We start from the raw sequence: 16,419 nt of genomic DNA, 5'->3' as shown, positions 1-16,419 counted from the left end.
GATATACTGATTGTTGCAAGACGAGACAAATGGCCCCATGAAGTCAATTCCCCAAATATCGAAGACCTCAACCTCAAGAAGCACATTAAGAGGCATCTCATCCTTCTTAGACATATTACCCACCCGTTGACATCGATCACATTTCAAAACGAACTGATGAGCATCTTTAAACAATGTTGGCCAAAAGAACCCTGCTTGAAGAACACGAGTTGTTGTCTTTTCTCCGCCATAATGTCCTCCATAAGCCGTTGAGTGGCAATCTCGTAAGATCCCCCATGTTTCGCTATAAGGAACACATCTCCTGATGATTTGGTCAGCTTCTTGGCGAAAAAGAAATGGCTCATCCCACATATACCACTTCACTTCATGAAGAAACTTATTCCTTTGAGCATAAGATAAGTCGTGAGGCATGATGTTACTCACAAGGTAGTTCACAATGTCTGCAAACTACGGCTCTTCTTCTTGCACTCCAAACAGCTGCTCGTCGGGAAAAGACTCATTTATCAAGGTCTTATCCAATGAAGTAGCATTAGGATTCTCTAAACGCGAGAGATGATCAGTAACTTGATTTTCAGTTCCTTTTTTATCCTTGATCTCTAGTTCAAATTATTGGAGAAAAAGAACCCATCGAATCAATCTAGGCTTCGAGTCCTTCTTCGAGACAAGATATCAAATTGCAGCATGATCAGTGAAAACTGTCACCTTAGTCCCAAGTAGATAAGATCAAAATTTCTTAAAACCGTAGACAATAGCCAAAAGTTCTTTTTCCGTAGTAGTATAATTCAGTTGAGCACCGTTGATGGTCTTACTAGCATAGTAGACCATATGAAATATGTTGTTCTTCCTCTGCCCAAGAACTGCTCTAACAGCATAATCACTTGCATCACACATCATCTCAAAAGGCTTATTCCAATCAGGTGCGGTTATGATAGGTGTCGTGATTAAACTCTTCTTCAATGTCTCAAAAGATGCAAGGCACTCGTCATCAAATTTAAAAGGAACATCTTTCTCTAACAGACTGCACAAAGGCTTTGAAATTTTCGAGAAATAGGTGGAGGAAGATTCTCAATGACCCCCACCTTGGCCTTATCCACCTCGAGACCTTTACTAGAAACCTTGTGCCCGAGAATTATGCTTTGACGCACCATAAAATGACATTTCTCCCAATTGAGAACCAGATTGGTCTCAATGCACCCCTTGAGAACGTGTTCCAGATTCTGCAAGCATTCATCAAAAGAATCGCCAAAGACTGAGAAGTCGTCCATGAACACCTCCACATTCTGGCCAATCATGTCAGAAAAGATGGTCATCATACATCTCTGAAATGTGGCTGGTGCACCACACAGATCAAAAGAAACTCGTCTGAAGGCAAAAGTACCAAATGGACAAGTGAAGGTAGTCTTCTCCTGATCTTCTGGGGTGATACAAATCTGATTGTAACCCGAATAGCCATCCAGAAGACAATAATACTCATGACCATCTAACCTGTCAAGCATTTGATCAATAAAGGGCAATAGAAAGTGGTCCTTCCTAGTGGCTTTGTTCAGCTTCCTATAGTCCATGCAGACTCTCCACCCCGTGACTATCCGTGTAGGAATAAGCTCATTCTTCTCATTTGCTACCACAGTAATTCCACCTTTCTTTGGTATAAATTGAACCGGGCTTACCCATGAACTGTCAGAGAAAAAATAGATGATCCCTGCATCTAGCCACTTTAGAATTTCCTTCTTCACTACTTCCTTCTTCACTACTTCCTTCATGATTGGATTAAGTCGTCTTTGCTGCTCGATAGTAGGCTTGCTACCTTCTTCTAGCAGAATTTTATGCATGCAGTAAGAAGGGCTGATTCCCTTGATATCTGCTATAGTCCATCCAATTACCGATTTGAACTCTCTCGGAATTCTCAAAATATTTTCCTCATCGCTACCTAAAATATGAGATGCAATAATAACAGGCTGAGTAGATGCATCACCTAAAAAAACATGCCTCAAATGTTCAGGTAAAGGCTTAAGCTCAAGAGTAGGAGCTTCCTCAATAGAAGGCTTGAGGCGTTTAGGAGCTTTGCTCAATTCTTCCATTCCAAGAGATTCAAAAGGTATATCGATCTTTCTCTTCCAGGAGAAGCATTTAAATATTGCAATTGCTCATCACCTTCGTCATCTTCACTTCTGAATTTCCCAATAAGGCTTTTTCTAAGGCGTCAGGCCTTAGTATTTGATCAAGTTACGATGTGACCACTGAATCGACCAACTCGACTTTTAAGCACTCCTCATTATCAGTAGGAAATTTCATAGCATTGAACACATTGAAAGTCATATCCTGATCCAATACTCGCATTGTAAGCTCACCATTCTGCATATCAATCAAGGTTCGGCCAGTTGTCAAGAAAGGCCTTCCCAAGATTATGAGAATCTTCTTATCCTCCTCGAAATCAAGAATGGTGAAATCAGCAGGGAAGATGAGTTTATCCACCTTGACCAAGACATCCTCCACAATACCTCTCGGATATATAATAGAACGGTCGGCCAACTGCAAGGTCATATAAGTCGGTTTTGGATCAGGTAAGTCCAACTGCCTGAAGATTGACAAGGGCATCAGATTGATGCTAGCTCCCAAGTCACATAAGCATCTGTCAAAAGACACTTTTCCAATAGTACATGGAATAGTGAAGCTTCCTGGACCTTTAAGCTTTGGAGGCAACTTCTGCTGCAGCACAGCACTGCATTCCTCCGTGAGAGCGACAGTCTCTAAATCATCTAGCTTCACCTTCGAGATAGAATACCTTTTATAAACTTTGCATAACTAGGCATCTGTTCGAGAGCCTTAGCGAAAGGTATGTTGATATGAAGTTTCTTGAATACCTCCAGAAACTTCTCGAATTGCTTGTCCAACTTTTTCTTCTGCAGCCTCTTAGGAAAAGGCGGTGGAGGATAGATCTGTTTCTCCCCTATATTACCCTCAGGCAGAGTGTGCTCAACAGTAGTCTTCCTTGGTTCCACTTCTTCATCCTGCTGCTTTGCTTCTTTCTCAGCCCCGGCTTCTTCGGTCAACTCTTGAGTTTGTTCAGGATTCGCAACCTTCCCAGACCTCAAAGTGATTGTCTTTACCTGCTCCTTAGCTTCCCTCTTTCCTGGCACTCCGGTGTCACTAGACAATGTACCAAGTTGATGATTTAGCATGGCATTGGCAATTTGCCCAATTTAATTTTCCAAGGTATTGATAGATACAACTTGACTCTTGCACATAAGTTTCAACTCCTCCAATTCAGATTTTTCATTAGCTTGTTGCAGCTGGAGTTGTCGTCTCGGTGCATACTACGGTTGCTGAAAACCAGGGGGGATTGTACTGCTTAGCTGGAAATTGTTGATAAGGCTATTGGACCGTATTCTGAGCATTTCTCCAGCTGAAATTTGGATGATTGCGGTTGTTGGGATGATAGGTGGCTGGCAAAGGTTGTTGTGATCACTGGAAGTTGCTCACGAACTGAGTTGATTTACTAGAAATTGCGCACTGATCAGTCTCATGGGCACCAACACAAAGCTCACAGACGCTAGTGATTTGATTAACTCCATAATTCGCCAAGGTGTCCACCTTCATCTTCAAAGCCTTAAGTTGGGCAGCGATAGCAGTTGCTGCATCCAACTCCAGAATTCCTGCAACTTTCCCTTGAGTCAATCTCTGGGAAGGATTCTGGTACTCATTAGCAGCCATCAGTTTAATAGGTTCATAAGTTTCATCATAACTCTTAGCCCACAAGGCTCCTCTTGATGCTGCATCTAGCATGGGTCTAGAAGTAGGACCCAATCCATTGTAGAAACAGTTGATAATCATCCAATCAGGCATGACATGATGTGGGCACTTCCTTAGCATCTCCTTATATCGATCCCAAGCCTCACACAGATATTCTCCAATTTATTGAGCAAACTGAGTAAAAGCATTTCCGATTGCGGCAATCTTCGCCATGGGGAAGAATTTAGTGAGAAACTTTTGAGCAAGATCTTCCCAAGTGGTGATAGATCCTGCTGGTAAAGAGTGTAACCAGCACTTTGTCTTGTCCCCCAAAGAGAATTGAAAGAGACATAGCTTGATAGCATCTTCAGTCACATCATTGAACTTGAAAGTGTCGCAGATCTCGATGAAATCCCAGATGTGCATGTTGGGGTCTTCGGTAGGAGAACCCCAAAACTGAACTGAGTTCTGTATCATCTGGATCGTACTTGACTTGATCTCAAAAGTGTTAGCCCTGATGGATGGTCTAATGATGCTAGACTAAATGTCATTAATCTTAGGCTTAGAATAGCCATCAAATCCTTCGGATTTTCTGCTTGATCACCCATAGCTACTACAATTGGCTCTTCAACTTTCTCTTCTTCTTCTTCTACCTTCTTTTCTTCCTCAAAAACTTCCCTACGAACTACCAAAAGTTCTTCCTCGGCTTTATCCAGTGTTCTATTACGAGTACGCGAACGCGTATGCATACACCCTCGCTAAATCACCTGAAATAAAACAAGGAAACAAATAAGTAACAATGTCCGAGTCAATGAACTTTAACGACCATTGATGGAAAGCACATAAACTAATAATTAACACTGCAGTCCCCGGCAGCTGCGCCAAAAACTTGTTAGTCTCAAAACACGCGCTAATATTACACGCAAGTATACGAGTTTGCAAGTAGTATAAGATATACATCAGATTCGATCCCACAAATACTGTATTGGTTAACTCATCAACTCATGCACTTAAGCAATAATGTATGGTTATTATTCAATGTTAAGACGATAACAAAGTGAGGTTGTTTATAACTAAGAATTACACTAACTATTATAACTACGAGAATAAGATTGACTGATTAATATATATGACAGACATGAGATTCTAACTTCATTAAGTACTTCATTCAATGGCCTTATTGTTCTTAACCTTAACATGCAATGGTGATGACACTAATCAGACAACACGAAACTGATAAACGCCAACTTTCGTTGCATGAGTACCATTCTACCAGACATCCACAAAAGAGATAGAAGTTGAATAGGCACCAATTATATTGAGACCCTATATGTCTATAGAATTTGACAACATAACGGTTTAAGCACAAGCTATCTATCTTGATTACATAGGGCAAGTAAGATAGTTAAAATTACCTACAAATCATGCATAATAATACATGAACCTATGCTAGCATGGCAAGTTCTAAATCCTTAAATTCACTTTCACTTCATTAAAAATTAACACACCATCTTATAAGTTCACGACGCTCACAACACGAATACGCACAACCAATATTAAGATATCATACAATCACTACACACTAAGGTATCGAAACAATTTAACTAAAGAAATCCATAAATAAATCCGCTAGAACCCCACGATAATGATTAGCTCATAATCAAACTCATCGCCAACGTAAATTCCAATGAAAACATGATATATCAAACGTTGTCTTTATACGAATAAATAAACCAAAGTACAAATAAGAGTAAAGGTTCAGCAAAATAAGAAACAAGCTCCAAATTACAACTTAAAATAAAGATTCACAAGAATAAACTAGATCGTCTTCGCCTTTGTTGAATTGTGCCCAAAAGGTGTCTTGTCGTCTTCTCCTTGCTTGATGTCTCTGAAAAACAACCTATGTTATGTTTATATAGCAGTCCATGCATCCCAAGAGTCCAGAAAATCGAATTATAGTTGAATTAGGATTTTAATATCTCGACCCAGCGCGGTCGTGCGCTTCACCAGTGCGGGCGCGCTGACTTTCTGTTCTCCCGGCACGGCCGCGCGCAACACCAGCGCGGGCGCGCCTACCTTCTGCCAAAAATTCTTTTTTTCTTCTTCTTTATTCCTTGCAGCTTCGAGCCAGTCTTTCAAGCTTTTATTCCAGCACATCCTAAACACCATATTAGCATCAAAACAATGCTAATTCACCTGATTCACGAAATAAAGCCTGAAATGCAAAAACACTTGAAAATACGTTAAAATACAAATAACTTGAGTACAAATACACCAACTCAAAGCTTATTAGAGCATAAATAAGTGTCATAAATGCCACTTAATAGCGTTCTACACCAGGTAGGTGCTTCCAAACCTCCTTACCACAGAATCATCCTTAATAAACATTCCCATAAAAATGGGCGCGTCTTATGAACCTAGGCACGTCCTAACCTTTTGCAATGCAGTACTGAGTTTAACTGTAATTAGACCGCATTTGACCCGCATTGATCCAATGCCAAATTTTGGGTATAACAACTACCCCCAAATTCCATACGCAGTTGAAAACAAAGTTAGAATTTTTCTCTTTAGAAATATCAGCAATAAATTTGGGCTTGCAATCCCAAGACATCAGGACGCATCCTCAACATGGGCGCGTCATCAATTTATGCAAGTATTTCCAGGGAATCGAATCATTTCTAGCAGTTGCATGATAGCTTTCCATACGTCATCATCACCTTCTCTCTATAAATACCCTCATAAAGTGGCAGAAACCACTTTACTCTCTTCTCTCTCTTAAACCGGCGTTGCCACCACCGAAGTTCGATAATCCGGCGATCTCTCCATTTATTTCTCAACTTTTTTCATTAAATCTACTCCTCGACTTACAAGGTATGTAAATCCATCTTCATTTCGTTGTTTCACTAAGTAATTTGACCCCAATAGGTGAAAAACTGTTTATGTTCTTTAGCTCTATACTTAAATGTTCCTCCTTTAATATTGTATGTATATGTGTATATATCTATAAAAGCATCATATTTTACCCTTTTGATTCTGTAATTGCATGTTTCTAGGGTTTTAATTCAATTTCCCCAAATTGACCATAATCGACTGAAATTCTGTTGTATTTCAACCATGGTGGACGCGTCTACCACCGAGGGCGCGTCCTATTTTTTGTTTATTACATAATTTACCCGTCGTAGCTTAAATTGTTTCAACATGAATAAAGCAAATATGCTATCAAACTAGGACGTGTCATAGTTTTTCTTACCCCTTTAACCCTCTCCTTGCGAAAGATTCCCTAGGACGCGTCCTCGCGTAGAATCCCATATTTCCAATTTATTTCTTCTTTTCCTTATGTTCATACATATCTTTTCTTTTACATATTTCTAGTGACTTTTTTCCTTTAGTCATGGAAGCGTCCTCAAAATCTTTTCCCTTCTTATTTCAGCTGGAGGACGCATCTTCATCCTCTCCATTTCACCCATTCAAGGCTTTTAACACACGCCTTGGGCTTGATTCTCCACCTCCCCTTACTTTTGATCCTGAACTTCCTGAGCATCATAGGACAGATTCCTTCCTTGAAGCAGAAGCTCTGCCTTCGAATCTCTCAAATTAAAGACTTCAATCATGTCAAATTCGAGTTCCGAATCTATGGACAATGTCCCCCTAAGTACAAGGATTGGCAAGAAGAAACTGAAACGTAAGAGAACTTCCTAGACTATACGAAGCTCAGCAATGCAAGATTGGACTGACGATGAAATTATCCCGTCATCCAGTAAACCCAACAACACAAGGCCATTTCTGATGAGGACGCGTCCTCACCCACTCGAGCAGTATTTCCAGCTAAGGACGCGTCTCCTGTTGAGGACGCGCCCTCTCCTCATAGCGAGGGTGAATTTGGAAAGAGAATTCCTCAGCTTGACAAATACCCCATCTCCCCTCAACAGTCTGTCTCTCCATTAGAGCATTGGGAGCCTGATGATGTAGAGCTTGATTTCGACTGGAAGGAACTTGAAGATCTTCCTAAGACAGAGAAGAATGTATAGAGGAAGAGAGAAAACAAATTAGCTTGTGTTGGTATGAAATCCACTGCAACAGATTTGGAGATTGGGTGGACAATGAAATATTATGACATGGAGGGCATCTGGGCGCATCCTCTTCGAATGATGAGGCCTCATATCTTTAATATGGAAAATTTAAGGATCCCCAGGATGGTTCTCACTCCAAAACTCATTTCTCTGGGTGTGGGCGCGCCCTTACATCCTTACATCAAGAAGATCTTAAAATGGTACGACGTTTCCCCAATCCAGTTGTCCCCAAACTCATATAAACTAGCATGGGCCTTATACATCATGTACCATAATTTGGGGTTGGGCACACCCTCCATGAAAGAATTCAGCTATTTCTTCAGCATCAGGAAGTCTATCCCAGGCTACCACTTCTTGGTTGTCAACAAATGGTTGAAAAACAAAGGGTTTAATGAAGGTAAAATCAGCCACGAGCGAGACTGGAAGGAACCGTTCTTCTATATTTATGACGTGAAAAGGGCCCGCGAACGCTTCAATCTAGAGCCAAGTAAGAAACATCAACAGGACGCGTCCTCACTTTAGGACGCATTTTACTTCTTAATTTTCTTCTTTTTTCTGATTTTGACATCCTCGTTTCTTCTTTAGACAAAAGAACCCAAAAAGAGATAACAGGAAAGAGAAAAAAGAGAGCAGAGAAGGTGTTGGCATACACCGAGAAGCACTTTAATCTCAAAGAGATGATTACAGAAGCCAATCTTAAAAATATTGGGGCTTTGTCCGAAAGGGTGGGTTCCATTTATAAATATCAGTGATTTTTATAATGGGAAACCCATCCTTACTGCTTCTAAAAAGGCTAGAGGGCTCAATGCAACAGAATTAGTCCAACTGGACATTAGTAGACAAGTGGATTTAGAGCAAGGTAAGAATTATTAGACATAGGACGCATCATGGAGTTAGGACGTGTCATACATGTATCATCATACGCACTGCTTCCATTTTACTTGACATATACACATGTATTTACAATCTATACATTTTTCTCTGGGCGCGTCTTGCTAACAGGACGCGTCTTCGTATCCTTTATGTGGTTTAGATGCTTGCAAAAAACTGTTACATTGCATGGTCCTCACAGGATACATCATATCAAACAGGACGCGTCCAGTTCTTCACAAAATTTTATTATGTATAAAACCATTATATGCACTTGCCATTTTAATATTACTTTCATAACTTATAGGGCGCGTCCTCATAACTTGGTGCGTCTATGTCTAACATTATTTCATGTTTATGCCATAGACATGACTTCTCTTTCTAAAGGGTTTGCCATTAGGGCCACTAAGAAACTGAGAGCCAGGAAGCAGGCTTTTGTTAAGCCAGATCCAAAAGTCAAAGATCCTTTGCCTGCTGTGACTCCTTCCCCTCCACCCAAGATCATTGAGACTAATGTGCTGAACATCTGTGACAAGGAGGACGCGCCCCCCAAACGCCAAAAGGCAATTCCTGACGATCAATTTTTCGTCCTCAGATATCTGGGCGCGTCCTCATATGGGACCTTTACTGAAGAGGAGGTAAGGGGCTGGACATTCAGAACAGAGCAGGAGACTGAAGAAGCTATGGTGAGAGCAGCAGCTGAGCTCCATTTACATGCAAGGCAGAGTGCCAACATGGCTGCTAGACTCAGGGCACGTCTTGCTGTCACTGACACTGTTAAAAGCCAGGTTGAAGACAAAATCAGATCTTTGAAAAAGAGCATTACTTTGCTCACCCAAGCAAAAGATGCCGAGATCAAACGATTGCAAGAAGATAGGACACGTCTTAAGGGTGAAAATGCACAGCTTGTAGGTACTGTTATCTCTGTGGAGAAGGCTATGGAGAGTGTTGTAACTTTGAATTCCACCATACAACTGGAGTTGGATACTCTAAATGATGACAGGTTGCATGGATGGAAGGAAGAGAAGAAGTTGGTATACCAAAATGGTTTTGCAGATGGGTTCGAGGAATGGTGTTCTGGGTTTATAGCAAATGACCCAGAATATCCTTTCTCCAAATTTGATGAAGACACCCAGAAATGGGTAAATGACTTTAAAGTCGGAGTTGCGGATTCCATCAAGAGCAAGAGGATCATCCTTGGCTTGGAAGAGGAGGACGCGTCTCCTGCCCCTTCTCCATACCAAACTCCACCTCAACCTTCTCCTCCAACAGACCAAGCTAAACCACAGGATGCGTCCCCTGCCTAGGATGCATCCGCTCTCTATTTATGAACTTTCTTATTTGAACTATATCAAATGTACAGGCCCTTTTAAGCTTTGCAAGTTGTAAACTTATGACTCGTTGTTTCTGAATTATTTTTGCTTGTGCTTTCGTAGGGTTTTCCTCTTTTAATTATCTCCATGCGTATTTTTACTTTCTTGATTATCTTATTTTGTCATATATAGGGGCGCGTCCTGAGCTGAGGACGCGTCGTGTTTTGCTTAAAATTGTCTATGCGCCTGGTTATTCCTTAGATATTCAAATCTTGCTGTTATCCCCTTTATAATTGCAAGCTAAGAAGATGTCCTGCAAGGGGGCGTCCTCGATTTAGGATGCATCTTCCTTATATATTAATTCAATTCCAACACCATAGACCGTAGGGCGCGTCCAAGTATTTGGACGCGTCTATATAGAGTATATTAGTCCATTTACTTTGGTTGTTTTAAATATCCCGTATGATATATTTTTCCCAAACATGATAACATGTTATACTCTTTTCTATCCCTGATGTGCCATATACAATATATGGGTGCATCCTAGTGCTTTGACGCACCAACCTTTCACTTTTTGAAGATAAGTACTTTGACATATCAATTTGGACACGTCCTGAATAAGGACGTGCCCTCGTTTTTAGTTATGGAATACTAAAATTAAAGGAGCATCAACCAAGATTACGGACATGTTAGGCGCGTCCTTAGACCCAAGACGCATCCTAGTTTTATTTTCACCTAAATTTTCTTTAGTTTCTCCTTTACAAATCGTGCTTTTGTAATTGTAAATAAAGGACTACTTCTTAGGGCGCGTCATGTGTTGAGGACGCGTCGTATAACCAAGCAAACTTACAAGCAAACAACCATTTGGAAATATTTCAAAGTTTTTATTAATAATGCGCTCTAGTGTCAAAAGTGCACCAGTCCTATGGCTACTATGCTCTGTGGGGAATTTATTCAAAAAATGGTCCTTCAACTAGTTCTAAGGTAAGTAATACATGCACTACCCCCTAGGCTAGGAGGATTTTTATTGCTTCTAGCCTATAATTTGGGCACAGCCCTAAGTATATAATATAAACATGATATGTAAGGGGTCAAAGCCGCGCCTTACTGATAATACTTTCGAAGATACTCCGCATTCCATGCTCTTGGAACCAGCTTTCCTTCCAAATCTTTAAGGTGATAAGTACCCTTCCACAAAATTGCTTTTATCTTGTATGGTCCTTTCCAATTAGCTCCAAATACTCTGTGCTGGGGATTCTTTATGTTTGGCATCACCTTCCTGAGCACCAGATCTCCTACCTTCAGCAGCTGTCCCTTTACCTTCTTATTGTAATACCTTGCAACACGTTGTTGATATGTCGCAAGCCTTAGCCGGGAGTTTTCACTTGTCTCTTCCAAAAGGTCCAAGTAAAGCCTTTGTTTAACTTCTGCCTCTTCCTTTATGTAACGATCTCTGCGCAGCGATCCTGAGCCAACCTCCACGGAAACCATAGCATCGTACCCTTAAGTGAGTATAAACAGAGACTCTCCCGTGGTAGATCTTGGTGTAGTATTGTAAGACCATAACACTTTCGGGAGCTCCTCGGTAAATTCCCCTTGCCCTCCTCCAGTTTAGTTTTAAGGGTATGCTTTATTATTTTATTCATGGCCTCTTTTTTCCCATTACTTTGAGGATGATAGATTGCTGCAAATTCCTTTTTAATTTTCAGATATTCACAGAACTGTCACAACTCCTTGCTATCGAACTACTTTCCGTTTTCGGAGACAAGTTTGTAAGGAATTCCAAATCTGCAAACGATAGAATTGAAGACAAAGTCTTTAATCTTCTTCGCGGTGATAGTCGCCAGCGGCATAGCTTCTGCCCATTTAGTAAAGTAATCAATCGCAACCACTGCGTACTTGACATCTCCTTTAGCCTTGGGTGCCCCTCAAATAAGATCAATTCCCCCACATGGTAAATGGTCAGGGGCTCACCATAGGCATCAAGAGTGTCGCTGGCATAGACGAGTAATTCGCAAAGCGTTGGTAGCGATCGCATGCTCTAACGAAATTCGCAACATCCTCCTTTATCATAGGCCAATAGTACCCTTGGTGTAAAACTTTCATCGCCAACGAGTTACCCCCGAGTGATTACCACAAATTCCTTCATGTACCTCCCTTAAGATGTAATTCCCCTCTTCTTCGTCGACACATCTGAGCAGCGGTTGATTGAAGCCTCTCTTGTACAAAACTTCATCATACACCACATACCTTGTAGCCTGGTAGCGGAGTTGCCAAGCCTTAAACTTATCCTCGGGAAGTGTTCCCTTGTGAATATAAGCAAGAATGGGCGTCATCCACGTTTCCTTGGGAGCCTCATCTACTTGCATCACCTCAACCTCTGGGATACTAGGAATCTCCTGGACTTTTAGGGGTATAGATCCCAACAACACAGCCTCCTGCTGGGATCCCATTTTCGTCAGGGCATCCGCATTGGTGTTCTTTTCCTGCGGTACACATTCCAGCCTAACCTCTTTGAACTTTCCAATCAGGCGCTGCGTGCACCTCAAGTACAATTCCGTCCGTGGTCCTCGAGCTTGAAACCCCCCATTCACCTGGTTTACCACCAACTCTTAGTCGCTCTTTGCAATTAGGTTCCGCACTCCCATTTCCAAAGCAATCTTCAGGCCATTGATCAATGCTTCATATTCCGCATCATTATTCGTTGCATAAAATTTGAAGTGAATTGCACTCATCAGATGATGACCTTCCGGAGACACGAGTACTATCCATGCGCCTGCTCCTCCATTGTTAACTGCCCCATCCACATGCAAGATCCACCAGGGATGTGGAATCTCTTCTAAAAACTCCTCAATATGATGGGGACATAGCACTACCAAAGCCTTATCATCAACCGCAGAATCAAATTCCAACAAGAAATCGGCTAAGGCCTACCCTTTAATCATTGTACGGGGCATGTATTCCAAGTCAAACTGTCCCAAATCCACAACCCATTTCAACATTCTCCTTGATGATTCTGGCTTGTGAAGGACTTGCCGCAGAGGATATGTTGTGCGGACTTCAATTCTATGGGCCTGGAAGTATGGGCACAGCTTCCTTGATGCAAGGATTAAAGCATACACCAGCTTCTCCATACTTGTATAGCGAGTTTCAGCATCGTGTATTCGCTTTCTCACATAGCACACTGGCGACTGTTGCGAATCCTCTTCTCTCAATAGCACTACATTGATTGAATACTCAGAAACTGCAAGGATATAGGATCAGAGACTCCCCCTCCAAAGGTTTTGACAATATGGGAGGGTTCCCTAGTTGTTCCTTGATCCTCCTAAAAGTTTCCTCACATTCTAGTGTCCACGTAAAGTCTTTCACTGCCACTTTAATTACCTAAGAGAATTATTTGCATCTGTCGGATAATTTAGAGACAAATCGGTTTAGCGCAGCGATCCTCTCATTCAGGCTTTGCACCTGCTTCACACTGGTGGAAGACTTCATGTCTAGAAATGCCTTATTCTTTGTAGTTTAAGCTTCAATTCCTCTATGGTTGACGATTAACCCAGGAAACTTGCCCGACTCCACGCCGAACATGCACTTTTGTGGATTCAACTTCATGCGAAACCTCTTTAGAATGTTAAACATTTCCATCAAATGCTTGACATGATAGTTTGCCTCCTTAGATTTTACCAACATGTCGTCCATATATACCTCCATGGTTCTCCCAATCTGATTCTTGAACATCATGTTCACCAACCGTTGGTAGGTCGCGCCAGCGTTGATCAATCCAAATGGCATCCCTACGTAGCAATATAATCCTCTATCAGTGATAAAGGATGTATGCTCCTGATCGGGGCCGTACATAGGGATCTGATTGTAACCAGAGTATGCATCCATAAAACTTAGCAAGACATGCCCTACCATCGCGTCAACCAACTGATCAATTCGTGGGAGCGGAAAACTATCTTTTGGGCAAGCTTTGTTGAGATCTATGAAATCTACACACGTCCTCCATTTCCCATTTGGTTTTTTCACAAGCACTGGATTTGCAAGCCATTCGGGGTAAAAAGATTCTTTAATCAAACCAACTTCCAACAATTGATCTACCTCTTCCTTTAATGCTATCGCCCTTTCCCCGATCACCGGGCGACGCTTTTATCGTATGCCCGTGCAATTAGGGAAAATGTTCAACCAATGACACATCACCCCTCGATCGATCCCCACCATGTCTAAATGACTCCATACGAAGACATCGAGATTTTTAACTAGAAAATAGATAAGCTTTTCCCTCATTTCATAACTCAGTTGAGATCCAACCTTCAAAACCTTGCTTGGATCATCCTTATCGACCAGAACAGATATTGTGCCTTCGGCCGGCCCCGTTTTCTCGGCAGGCATAGGGATCCTGGGATCCAAATCAAAATCAAAGTCCCGGGGGTCCTCGACTTCCATCCCCGCATTCGAGGGTGCATCCCTATATACGGGAGCATCCATCTCAGGACAAGGCATGGCTTTATGCAATGCAGGTGTGGAGGGCGCGTCCTCATTTTGAGGAGCATCAACCTTAATTTCATTTTCACTTTCCAAGGGTGCGTCCTGCTTTTGAGGAGCATCCACCTTGAGGTTACTTTCAAGGCTTCGTAAATCTCACTTCTTCCTTCTAACTTTTCTCCATTAACCTCCTTCCGCATAATCCCTTCTGTACGATTCACCATGATTTCCTACACACTACGGATCCTCGAAACATTCCCCAACATCGAATAGGGGGTCTCGGTGACATGAGTTTCTTCTTCCTTTGGATCTTCCAAAAAATAATGGGCGTGAATCTCTCCACTTGGTTTTGCCTGAATGTCCGTCGCATCTTCAAATGGAAGACATTTTTCCTGGTACCTTCTCCTGCAAAATTCTTTGACAGCCTTGTGATAGCAGTCGCGTGATTCGTATTGCGACCCTCTCAGACTACCCACTCCATTAGGTGTTAGGAACTTTATCATTAAATGATGTATCGAGGTTATAACCCTGAACGCTCGCAACCAAGGTCTGCCCACCAAGACGTTGTTCGCGGAGTCCTAATCCAGCACTTCGAAGTCTATCATTTGAGTGACAGAAGTAGCTCCTTCCCAAAGCATGACAGGAAGCCTAACGGAACCCATAACCCTTATTACCTCTCCAGTAAAATCGTAGACGTTTGCGTCATCAAAATTCATGTCACTGTCTGGGAATCCCAATTTCTTGTACGTGCTGTAATACAGGATATTCGTAGAGCTCCCGTTGTCCAAGAAGACTCGATGCACGTTCATTACCCCAATAAGCATAGTTATTACCAGCACATCGTTATGGGGATGATGTACCCAGCTTGACTCTCTCACCCTGAATGTAATATCAGCAGATTCCCCTTTAAATATTTTTGGAGGTTTATCTTCCAAGCTATGAATGTTGGTGAGTGGTGGGTATCGTGCCTCTCTTGCATTCCTTTCCAATGCCCGATTGCTATCACCAACAAATGGATGTCCCCCGAAGATTTCCTGAATACTTCCGATCCTTTGGAACTTAACCTCCGTTGTCTTTTCGTCATCCTCTGCCTGTGTGGGATGCCTTTCATCTTTCCCCTTGTAATAATTTCCTCTGCATCGTTTCACCTTATCAATCCACTCCCCCAGATATCCAGCCTTGATCAATTCTTCAATTTCATATTTTAGGTGATGACACTCGTGGGTGTCGTGGCTGGTAGACTCATAGTAATCAAAATATTTTTTCTTGTCTCTACTCTGCCACAAAGTCAGACGGTCTGGTTTCTTGAAAATTCCTTTGTCCTTATTCACCTCAAAGATGTGATCAATGGTGCTGCCAGTGGAGTGTAATTGCTTACCCTCTTTTCATAGTTTGACGGTGGACTCCACTCTCTCCGCACGTTCACGATGTTCACCCTATTAGGGCTTCGGGCATTCCGCCGATAATCTGGACTCACGGACCTGTCTCTCCTCTTATCTCGCCCCTTGGAGTTATGGTTATTATCATTTTTCTTTGTCTCAGCAAGCGATTGCTCAATCGCTTTGAAGGACTCCGCTTGCGCAAGTACACCAGCTAACGATAGAGGGTTCTTTCCTTACAGGTGTTTCCAGTAATCTGTTCTCATGCACAGACCAGCTATAAGGAGTATTTTCAGTGTCTCATCAGTTGTACCTCTCACCAAGGTAGACTCTGCATTGAACCTTTTGAAGTATGAGGTCAAGCTTTCCCCTTCCTTCTGTTTCACATTGGCCAATGTGGTAACAGGTGGCGTATACTTCACCGTAGCCTGGAACTGAGTAGGAAACAAAGTTTTCATCTGTTCCCAAGATGTGATCACCCCTGGACCAAGTTTTAGGAACCATTGTTGAGCACCTTCTCTAAAGGTGGCCGCCAGAAGACGGCACCGTGCCAAGTCCGGTACTTATATACATCCA

General features: G+C 42.0%; 2 protein-coding genes and 1 non-coding gene across 3 annotated transcripts; 1 reads left to right on the top strand and 2 right to left on the bottom strand.

Annotated features, from left to right (window-relative positions):
- Positions 1-3,841: 3,841 nt before the first annotated feature.
- Positions 3,842-3,948, top strand: LOC141716403 (small nucleolar RNA R71). Its single transcript, XR_012573115.1, has one exon. It is a non-coding gene; the product is annotated as a small nucleolar RNA R71 (small nucleolar RNA).
- Positions 3,949-11,086: 7,138 nt separating this feature from the next.
- Positions 11,087-11,473, bottom strand: LOC141714388 (uncharacterized). Its single transcript, XM_074517908.1, has one exon. It carries the CDS (start codon positions 11,471-11,473, stop codon positions 11,087-11,089), a length of 387 nt encoding a protein of 128 aa, XP_074374009.1.
- A 1,121-nt stretch (positions 11,474-12,594) lies between these two features.
- LOC141714387 (uncharacterized) lies at positions 12,595-14,482 on the bottom strand. The gene is made up of 4 exons (XM_074517907.1): positions 14,219-14,482; positions 13,549-14,125; positions 13,015-13,202; positions 12,595-12,912 (listed from the first exon to the last, which is right to left on the bottom strand). Exons 1-4 carry the CDS (start codon positions 14,480-14,482, stop codon positions 12,595-12,597), a joined length of 1,347 nt encoding a protein of 448 aa, XP_074374008.1.
- Between the last annotated feature and the right edge of the window lie 1,937 nt (positions 14,483-16,419).

Source organism: Apium graveolens, chromosome 3, assembly GCF_009905375.1.
Source record: "Apium graveolens cultivar Ventura chromosome 3, ASM990537v1, whole genome shotgun sequence".
Taxonomy (NCBI): Eukaryota; Viridiplantae; Streptophyta; class Magnoliopsida; order Apiales; family Apiaceae; genus Apium; species Apium graveolens.
The sequence above is the reverse complement of the archived record's forward strand: the minus strand, read 5'-3'. Positions and strand labels throughout refer to the sequence as shown.

Coding starts and splice junctions, on each gene's coding strand:
- LOC141714387 (XM_074517907.1), bottom strand. CDS start 14,482: ATGCCTTGTCCTGAGATGGATGCTCCCGTATATAGGGATGCACCCTCG. Junction 14,126..14,218: donor TTAAAAATCTCGATGTCTTC/GTATGGAGTCAT, acceptor ATACGATAAAAG/CGTCGCCCGGTGATCGGGGA. Junction 12,913..13,014: donor CAACATATCCTCTGCGGCAA/GTCCTTCACAAG, acceptor ATTAAAGGGTAG/GCCTTAGCCGATTTCTTGTT.
- LOC141714388 (XM_074517908.1), bottom strand. CDS start 11,473: ATGGTTTCCGTGGAGGTTGGCTCAGGATCGCTGCGCAGAGATCGTTAC.